Source organism: Nicotiana tabacum, chromosome 6 (assembly GCF_000715075.1).
Source record: "Nicotiana tabacum cultivar K326 chromosome 6, ASM71507v2, whole genome shotgun sequence".
Classification (NCBI taxonomy): Eukaryota; Viridiplantae; Streptophyta; class Magnoliopsida; order Solanales; family Solanaceae; genus Nicotiana; species Nicotiana tabacum.
This window is the reverse complement of record NC_134085.1, coordinates 107381330-107391919: the sequence shown is the minus strand read 5'-3', so window position 1 is coordinate 107391919 and position 10590 is coordinate 107381330. Positions and strand designations below refer to the sequence as shown.

At 35.0% G+C, this 10590-nt stretch overlaps 1 protein-coding gene across 1 annotated transcript; it reads left to right on the top strand.

Moving 5' to 3' along the window:
* The first annotated feature begins 5958 nt into the window (after nucleotides 1–5958).
* On the top strand, nucleotides 5959–10272 carry LOC107779027 (uncharacterized). The gene is made up of 3 exons (XM_016599365.2): nucleotides 5959–7648; nucleotides 7858–8047; nucleotides 8538–10272. The coding sequence occupies exons 1-3, from the start codon at nucleotides 6604–6606 to the stop codon at nucleotides 9985–9987; spliced, it is 2685 nt and encodes an 894-aa protein (XP_016454851.1). The 5' UTR covers nucleotides 5959–6603; the 3' UTR covers nucleotides 9988–10272.
* Nucleotides 10273–10590: the final 318 nt, after the last annotated feature.

Here is a 10590-nt window from a genome sequence, read left to right as displayed (position 1 = left end):
GCGTACACATTTGAACTTTTTTGTTATTTGTTATTTGATGTAGTTCTTGAGATCTTCATACGTAGCAATGATCTCAAAATATCTGGTAATATATGTTAGGTAATAAATGTGATTACTTGGCATATTTAAAAAAAGATAATTTTATTATAAAAAAATAGCACTTTACATGGATTCTAGCAGAAGCTACGCTTGAACAATGTGGCCTATAAGGTTCTAAAAGCCACACTTTGAGAGTGTTGTTGCAGGAATTAAAAAGCGTTAGTATAAGGGTATGCACAAGCGTGATCTTTGTACCTTATAAGCCACACTTTTGAAGTGTGGCTTTTAAAGTAACACTTCAAAAGCGTGGCCTTATGGCAAGGGTTACGCCAACTTAGGGCACTCCGTTAAAAGCATTGTCTAAAGTTAAAAAGTGTGGCTTTTTCTCAAATGCCACACTTTATGCTAGTTTAGGACACATTATTCAAGGGTGGCTGAAGGTCTAAAATGTTGTAGTGATGGTTTAGGGAGAGGAGCATGGATTCACGTGGACCCACGACCCTTAACCTAGATACGCCCCTGGCTATAAGTTAGGTTTCATGTTTTTTCAAAAAAAAAAAAAGTGAAATATGTTTTTGGAAAATTATGTCCAAACAAATTTTTATTTTCAAACCAAACTTCACCCAAATCAGATTTTTAAAACAAATTTAAGAAATTTACGGCCAAACGCTAGCTAAGTCTTTCCCTTTAAATTCCATGTACCAGATGAAAATAAAAGTTACCGTCCGAAAGGCATAAAACGCGGGAAATGTGATACTCCCTCCGGTCCAAAATAAGTAATTTTTTGTGGTCCAAAATAAGTGATTTTTTCAGATTTTAAGAATGAATTGATTATTTTTTTCCTACATTGCCCTTGAAGTTAATAATGTTGGAATATGTGTTAGGAGTGTTTATTTAAAGAGATAGTAAAGGTTAATATGGTCAATTTTATTGCTAATTAATATTTAAAGGTGGATTTCTTAATCTGTGCGAAAACAGTTAAAAAATCACTTATTTTGAACCGGAGAGAGCAGTAAAAACTTAAAGGGAATGGCGTGACTTCTGTTTGAAGTTATTATAATTTGTATTCAAATTTCTCGTGCTTCATCAATCATCGGCCTCTGACTCCTGCTTCACCAATTTGTCCAAGTAAACTTATGCTATTTAAGCAATAATTATGTCTCTAATTAATGATGTCTCAGGTGAATATCGTTGGAAGAATTAATTATCACTCCATGCATGCGGGCCTCACGTAAATGCAAGCGGAATATATATTATCGAATATGTGCTACCAAAACCTTATTAAAAGTGGGATTATTACTTTTGCTTCTAAGTTAGTGAAAATAAATTTATCGAGCCGAAATTGTAATTATACTTGAAAATTTTAAAAGTTTCCACAAATATATTGCGAGCTTGCACTCAAGTGTGTGCAGTGTGATCGAGTTGTGAATGAAGTAGATGTAAATCTTTGTGATTAGGATTCAAATCCAGTAGAAACAGAAAACATTATATGATTTTTTTCTATTTCCCTAAGTTCTGGTCGTTAAAGTTATTTGATATCTGCAGTAATGGGAGGTAGCAGGTACCTTGATAAATCAGAGATATATTTAGGATTTCTAGAACATGAGTACACCACTAAAGAAAGAAGAAAGAAAGTATTAAGTGGGAATAGAACTCTATTTCTTTGGGTGAGTAAATTAACATTCAATCAAGTGCACCAATTGACCTATTTGAAATGTAGCGACCAGCAGATAGTATTAGATCAATTCAATGAAGTATGTACATAAATTATCGAATTTGACAACGAGACTATGAATTCATGTGCACATAATCTGGGCACTAGATCCTCCCCTTGGTGAAATAGTCGAAGTTGTGCAACCTAACCCAATATCTACGGACTTATTAACTAAATTTTAATTGGCTCTTGTTCACGTATTTTTTCTTCTTCTTATCAACAGTGTACCAAGAGTTAGAATATCCAAGGCGTACAACAATTCTTTTATGAATGAACAATCGAAATGTTTTTGGAGCATCTTCAGGATTAGATATTAATCTCGAGTGGTAAAATGCGTAGAGATTGAAGAAAGACCTCTCGGAAGAATGGGTAACTGCATCAAAACACCAACATTATAAAAAAATAAAATAAAATCTTTTGCATGCTTGTATACAGCGTACGTGAAAAATATTTTAATTGGCAAATAAATAAAGTACACTATTTATGGATATGGAGATTATAACGTTTCTTAAAATAATTTTTCTTAAAATATCTTAGCGTGTTGAATAGGGTGGCCGAGGGGTCATCTTTAGGGAGAATTACACAAAAATACAGTCCACCTATATACATTGCAGCAGAATAACTCAGTTACAACTTTGTAAATCTGTAGCCCATTAACAATAGGCCAACGTATGAAAAATAAGCATTTTTTTTAATTCTGCAGATCTTCAAGCACGAAAATTCGGTGATTTTTTATTCTTCTTCCCCAAGTTTGTATATATTCCTATTCCAGCTACAAAAAATTCAAATTCATATATAATGCAATTTGAAAACCTTATGTTTTCTTCTTTTCTATTTTCAAATAGCATAAATAAAAAATAAAATTTGAAAAAATTATTGCACATTCATGATTTTGCAAATAAATCAACAAGAAAAGTCGATTTATACATAGATTGAACATATAAAATTTTAATTTTAGATTTAACTACATATGTGCATTACATGTATAATGATGTAACTTTGTATAAACATGTATATACAATCTCTAATAATATATATCAGAAAAATAACACAACGAAGAAGAAAAGAAGAAAGTGTCAAACATCCATGGATGCTTACTATACACGTACAATGTATATCACACTTATACATTAAAAATATATCTAATTTATACAACATTGTACGCATATATACATATTTATACAATATTGTATAAGTTTGTATAAACACTACTGATACAAGTTTACACCAGAAAACACCTTCTATCCATCACCACATTACAGTTTTTGGTGGTTGCTGGTGTTGAATTTTTTCGGCGAAGTTCATTCAAATATGGGCTTCACCAGTAGCAAAGGATGAAACAAAAACTAAGAGAAATAAGAAAATATGAGACGAGGTCGCCGGAGATGCTCTTTTAGGAAAGATCTGATAGTTTTAGGCCAGATCTGATAGTTTTTGGACTGATATACCAAATTTTATTGTGGTTCCTTAACCTCTTTTTGTTAATTAACTCAAAAATCGAAATCTGATTGACATAGAATGAGGGGATTATCACGAGTGTGTACAAAAAATTCTGTAATCTTTAGGGAGAAGGAAGAGAGAGGCGAGTGAAGAGATTGAGTATGCTGGGAAAGAAGAAAGAAGAAAAGAAAAAACCCTAGAAGTAGGGGTGGTCATGGTTCAGTTTGGATTGGTTTTTCCCTAAAAAGAAACCAAACCAAGTAAGTCGATTTTTTAAATATTAGAACCAAACCAAACCAATTAAGTCGGTTTTTTCTCGATTCGGTTTATGTCGGTTTTTCGGTTTTTTCGGTTATTTGTCGATTTTTTCTTAAATATAAGACATACACTACCAAACACACATTTCGGCGACCACATTTTCAACGTAACACTATTAAATCAATTGCCCTTTGAGAAATCTATTATTTACCAGATATATTGATGATAATTGAATCAAATAGTGATGAATAATTTAAGGACTCAATTAAAAATATAGTATTATTTTTAACATGAAATAGATTCTTACATTTAACAAAAGAAAACTACCAATTAAACTAGAATATAAAGGTAAAGAACTGTACTAAAAGTGCAAACAATTAATATTTACTATAAAAATTTTAAAACTTTGTATAAAAGTATACATATATATAGGTGTAATAATAAATTTAAAATAGCTATTCCTATATTCGGTTTGGTTCGATTTTTTTTAATTAAAACCAAATCCAAACCAAATTTGATCGGTTTTTAAATTTCAAAACCAAAACCAAACCAAACCAAAAAGTATCGATTTTTTTGGTCGGTTTGGTTTGGTTTTCGGCTTGGTTCGGGTTTTCGGATTTTTATGAACACCCCTACCGAGAAGTATGTCTTTAATAATAGGTCAAAGACCGAAAAATTTCTTTTAAGATATATACAATATGGGTCAAACCGGATAAAGACGATCATTTTTAGTTGGGTTGATGTGCCAAGTGATTAAAAACGTAATTCTTTCTCATGTTTATGGTTGGAGCAAGCTTTCAGTGGAATTGAAGGAAGCGATAAATAGAGGAGAGTGTCCTGCAAAATCTGAGGCGTACCAACCGGATGTTACACATTTACTACTACTCTTTATTACACTCACCTTCTCCTTCTCTCTTCTCCAACTACCTTTCCTCCTTTCACTTTCACCTTAACATCAACCACCCCTCTTGAGTCTTTGATAACTATGTAGGCTTTTGGACCTAAAAATTATAATTTTTAAAAAATAATAATATTTGAGTGAGGATTTTTTTTTTGTTTTGAAAATTTTGAAAAAGTGATTCTTTGTAAAACTCATTTTCGATTTTCTTTTCTTCAAAAACTTATAAAATTCCATGGACCAACGTATTTTTTAAAAAATAATTTGAAAAAATGGAATTTTTTTAATGGACAAATGGGGTCCTAAATGTCCCGGTTTTGCACATTTTAAAAAAAATATATGTTAGTGACGGTGTTAAAAAGTTATATTTGAAAGAAAAAAAAATAAAATACTAGATTGATATAATTGAAATTTGGACTTAAAACTTAAATCAACTTTTGAACCCCATTTATTATAATACATTTTTTTCTTTTACGTTAGAAAAATTCAACAACTTATATAATTTACAACATTTTATTTTTACATTATTTGCACACTGTAATTTCTTTGCAATATTCCCTTCCCCTCACTAGCTCCAGCAGGGGCGGATGCACTGTTACCGAAGCGTCAGAAAATTTTACTATATATCTATATATAAATACTGTACGGAAACGGATAAGTAGGAAAATTGTGTCCTACTTGACATAAACTGTGTCCTGGTGTGTTAGTTATGTGCTTGATTTTGCTCTAAGAGGTCAAAGGTTTAAACCTCAACTAGCACATTTTCTTTTGCAAATATTTGATAGAGCCTTTGTGGTTAAAAATAGTGATGAAGTAGAATTGAACTCACGACCTTTTCTAACTTAAGACTCAACAAAATCAATAGACTAACGCTATTTCTTGTCTAAGAATATGATAATCACAATTATATTCCAGTTCTTCTATAAATTTCGACACCACTTACAAAATTCCTTCATACGCCCCTGAGCTCCAGTAATTTAGTATAAACATTATGTGCATGCATATTTTCTCCTCCATTAATGTTTCTATTGTGAAAATATGATATGTATGTCATCCAATTCGATTTTTTCCTTGTATAAGTTGACAAAATGTTATAAAACCGTAAAGTTCCAATAGTGTAGTGAGAACATTTGTTGTGCGTAAATGAGGAGGTATTGCATGAGATGACTCTAAAACAATTTTACATCAAGCACATTAATTTCTTTGACTTTACAAAATTTCATTGCGCACAATTTTTAAATGCATCATAATAATATTGAACATAATGGATTTACTTCAAAATAATAATAAATAAATAAATTAAACAAGTTTTTATTGCTTCTTCCCTGCGCAGTGGCCAGTGGGTGGTGGGGTGCTGCAATTAAATTACCCACTTTATTTATTACTTCAATTTTAGTGAATTTCTTTAGTTAATTAAGGTGGGCCACCTTGTTAATTTTTGCCGTTTTTTATTTTTCAATTAACGTTTTCTAAAATTTCAAGCATTACTACTGGTTAGTCTCTCCTGACAAAGACTACGTGTAAATCCACATCAGACTCCGAATAACCTACTATACAATGCCACGTGTCAAATATAATAAAGGCACATCCTCCCTGTTCTTCTTTTTTCCCGTTAATAAAGACTCTCTGTATCCCACTCAGACAGTAAAGAGAGAGAGAGAGAGAGCTTTAAATACTTCACTAACTCGCCGTCGCCGGAAAACCTCATTATCCCTCCGGCGGCTTTCCTGTTAAATTTTTTAAGGTCAGAGCATACTTTTCCGCCACCGGCGGTTTCTTTCCCAGCAAATTCTCAACTCACATTTTCTTGCTGCTTTCGTTATAAGGTCTAACTGCTTTGAGTTCCTTCCTATTTTAGCCAAATTTTTAGCTCTCATTGAACTTTTTTTCGCCATATCTTTTCTGTTTTTTCGTTTGGTTCCTTAAAGTTTACTCTTTTAGCAGATTCGTAGAATTTTAGGGTTTTGGGTCTTGCTTTTAGGAAAAAATTTGGATTGCATTTTTAGCCGCTGGACCCAAAGGTTTCATCTTTAGTCTTAACGGGTCATTTCAGCTCCTGTTTTGGAAGTTTGTTTTCCTTAGCAAACCAAACATTGTCTTAAGAAACAAGTAGGGACGCCAAGGCAGCTTCTTGTATTTTCCTTCAATATTGTTTTTAGCTAACCTCGTACTTGGTCTCTATACCTTAGAATCTTGATAATGGAATTATAAGCAGTACATTGGTTTGTATTATTTGTTGGGAAGGAGATTGGAAATGAGAAAGTTGTTACTTATTGTAATTTTGTGTCATTTAGCTGCTATTTCTGTGGGAGCATTGAACCCATCTTTGAATGATGATGTACTGGGGCTAATTGTGTTCAAATCGGACGTTCAAGATCCAGATGGAAAGCTGAAATCTTGGAATGAAGAGGATGATAGTCCTTGTAACTGGAACGGAATAAATTGCAACCCAAGATCCAATAGGGTATCTGATGTTGTTCTTGACGGGTTTGGACTTTCAGGGAGGATAAGCAGAGGGCTTTTACGCTTGCAGTTTCTTTACAAGCTTTCATTAGCAAACAACAATCTTACTGGAAGCATTAGTGTTGTTAGTCTTTCTCAGCTTGCAAATCTTAAGATTCTTGATTTGAGTGAGAACAGCTTGTCTGGTCCCATTCCTGGTGATTACTTTGAAAAATGTGGGCCGTTGAGATCAATTTCTCTGGCCAAGAACAAATTTTCAGGGGAAATACCAGAGAGTTTGAGCTCTTGTGCGACGCTTGCGTCACTTAATTTATCGTCAAATCAGTTTTCAGGGTTGGTGCCTTCTGGGATTTGGTCTTTGAATGGACTAAGGTCTCTTGATCTGTCGAATAATTTGTTGGATGGTGAAATTCCAGCTGGCATTGAAGGTTTGAGTAATTTGAGAGCGATAAACTTGGGGGGGAATCATTTCAAGGGTGAAATTCCAGATGGAATTGGAGGTTGTTGGCTTTTGAGGTCAATTGATTTGAGTGGAAATTCTTTCTCTGGAGAGCTCCCCAGCACAATGCAGAAGCTTAGCTTGTGTAATGAAGTTATTTTGAGACGTAATGCTTTTGCTGGCATTGTGCCAGAATGGATTGGAGAAATGAAAAGCCTTGAGATTCTTGATTTTTCCGAGAACAACTTGTCTGGTACCATTCCAACTTCTTTAGAGAAACTTGAGTCGTTGAAAGTACTAAACTTGTCGCAGAATGCGATTTCTGGAAGCTTACCGGAGTCCATTAGCAGTTGTGTTAACCTTCTGACATTGGATGTTAGTCATAACAATTTGACGGGTAATTTTCCTACTTGGGCATTTAAATTAGGATTACATAACAGCAAGTTGTGTTTTTCGCGAATAATTTATTTGGTGATTTTAAGTAATGCTTTTGTTTCATCACTCGTAAATACACGTCTAGCAATGTGTTATCTGGTGAAATTTCATTAGCTTTTGGCGAGTTTAGTAGTTTGCAGTCCTTGAATTTGTCTTTAAATTCACTTGCAGGCACTGTTCCTAAGACTGTTGGACAATTGAAGTTGTTGGGTATTCTTGACTTGAGTGAGAATCGCTTATATGGTACTGTCCCTGCGGAAATTGGAGAAGTCACATCTCTCAAGGAACTTAGGCTGGAGAAAAATGCCTTGACGGGACAAATTCCTAGTTCAATTGGCAGTTGTTCTTCACTTGTGTCCTTGTAAGTTGTTGATCCTCTTTACTCTTAAATTAATCCGTCTGATATATCTTTCTCTGCTCGAAGTTCCTTAAAACTTTGTGTTTACATTATTTTTAGCATTCAGAACTGTTGTGTTAGTCTGTTCGAGTCTCAAGATCCAATACAAATCCATACTTGGGATTCTCAGTCGAATGTGATACTGAAATTTGTTCGCTCTAAGTAATCATGTAGAGTTAGTTTGCTATGAAAATAAATTAATATTATCTGCTTCTATTGTAAATACCAGGTGCATAACATTTATTAGAACGTGCTAAAGTGCATCAAATATGTTTTGAGGTCAGAGTATTAGCTTGCATAAAAGCATGAAAGTAACAACAATATCAGATTACCCGGCTCTCATTGGTTTTATGATCCATCAATTTATATCCGTTACTTGTATTGCGTGGGGTGTTCCCTTAATATGAACTTTTTGCTACACTTGGTTAATGTTTTGTTTCAACCAAATTGGCAGGTCTCTATCACATAACAGTCTAACTGGTCCTGTACCTGCAGCTCTTGCTAACCTGACTTACCTTCAAAACGTTGACTTGTCCTTTAACAAATTAACCGGAACCTTACCAAAGCAACTTGGAAATCTTGGCCATCTCTTATCATTCAACATTTCACACAACCAGCTACAGGGAGAACTACCTTCTAATGGGTTTTTTAATACTATTTCTCCTTATTCTGTGTTAGCAAACCCGTCTCTATGTGGGGCTGCTGTCAATAGGTCTTGTTCTACCGTCATGCCCAAGCCAATTGTTCTTAATCCCAACTCCACTGATTCTAATCCCAGCACTGTCCCTCAGAGTTTTCGCCATGAGAAGAAAATCCTAAGCATCTCTGCCCTCATTGCCATTGGTGCGGCTGCTGTTATTTTCGTTGGCGTGATTGCCATTACTGTGCTCAATATTCGTGTGCGGTCCACAACATCACGCTCTGCTGCTGCAGCCCTTACATTTTCTGGTGGAGATGATTTTAGCCGTTCTCCATCTACGGATGCAAATTCCGGTAAGCTTGTCATGTTTTCAGGTGATCCTGACTTCAGCACAGGGGCACATGCTCTGCTTAACAAGGATTGTGAACTCGGGCGAGGTGGTTTTGGAGCAGTGTACCACACCGTCCTTGGGGATGGGCATTCGGTGGCTATTAAGAAGCTTACGGTCTCCAGTCTTGTTAAATCTCAGGAAGACTTTGAGAGGGAAGTTAGGAAATTGGGAAAAGTCCGTCACCAAAATCTTGTCGCCCTTGAGGGTTATTATTGGACACCATCTTTACAGTTACTTATATATGAATTTGTCGCCGGTGGCAATTTGTTTAAGCATCTCCATGAAGGATCTGCCGGGAGTTTACTCACATGGAATGAGCGGTTCAGCATCATTCTCGGGACAGCAAAAAGCTTGGCTCACTTGCACCAAATGAACATAATCCACTACAACCTAAAGTCCAGCAATATCCTGATCGATGGCTCAGGTGAACCTAAAGTTGCAGATTATGGCTTAGCAAGATTGTTACCAATGCTAGATCGATATGTTTTGAGTAGCAAAATCCAGAGTGCACTCGGTTACATGGCACCTGAATTCGCATGCAAAACTGTGAAGATAACCGAGAAGTGTGACGTGTATGGATTTGGAGTTCTTATTCTGGAGGTAGTCACTGGAAAGCGGCCAGTTGAATATATGGAGGACGATGTGGTAGTACTGTGTGACATGGTACGAGGAGCGTTAGAAGAAGGCAGGATAGAAGATTGTATAGATAAAAGGCTGCAGGGAAAATTTCCAGCAGATGAGGCGATTCCTGTCATGAAGTTAGGATTAATCTGCACATCACAAGTTCCATCTAACCGGCCTGATATGGCAGAAGTGGTTAACATATTGGAGCTGATCCGATGTCCTTCAGAAGGCCAGGATGAACTTGTATGATGATTGTTCACTAGACAAATAGGAGATTGTAAGAAATGCATTATCAATGTGTTATCCTGGCGAAGAAGAATCCGGTTGATTTATTCAGAGAAGTTGGAATTTGTTGTTTGAGAAATTTTTTGCTCTTATTTGTTGTAGAATCCGTCTGTTCATCTTTCTTTAGTCCTTTGAGTTTACAACTTTTGTAATTGCTTCTCTATGCTAACATTGTTGCCGGATTCCTTTTCACCGGGTTCCAGTATTGGAATCTTATGGTTATTATCTAAATTTATCTTAATTCCTTAACATTTGACTCCTGCAATATTTTACTGTTTATTCAAATGAACACGAGATATGTTAGGTTTGAAGTTAAAAATTTTGGAAGTGGATGTGCCACTATGTGCAGTTTTGGCCAAAATGCATGTCTGTCAGTATGGATTATGACTTCTCATAGCAGCAACAGTACAATGCAATACAAAATGAAATATTTTTGGCAGGTTAAATGATACTCATTAACAACTTTTATCTTAAGGTAAAAATAAAACGTAAAATTCGAGGATAATCTTATTTTATGCACTTGCTGTAACTTTTATGGAGTCCGAAACCTATGCCTAACTTTTTGGA

Coding starts and splice junctions, on each gene's coding strand:
- LOC107779027 (XM_016599365.2), top strand. CDS start 6,604: ATGAGAAAGTTGTTACTTATTGTAATTTTGTGTCATTTAGCTGCTATT. Junction 7,649..7,857: donor TAGTCATAACAATTTGACGG/GTAATTTTCCTA, acceptor ATTCACTTGCAG/GCACTGTTCCTAAGACTGTT. Junction 8,048..8,537: donor TGTTCTTCACTTGTGTCCTT/GTAAGTTGTTGA, acceptor CCAAATTGGCAG/GTCTCTATCACATAACAGTC.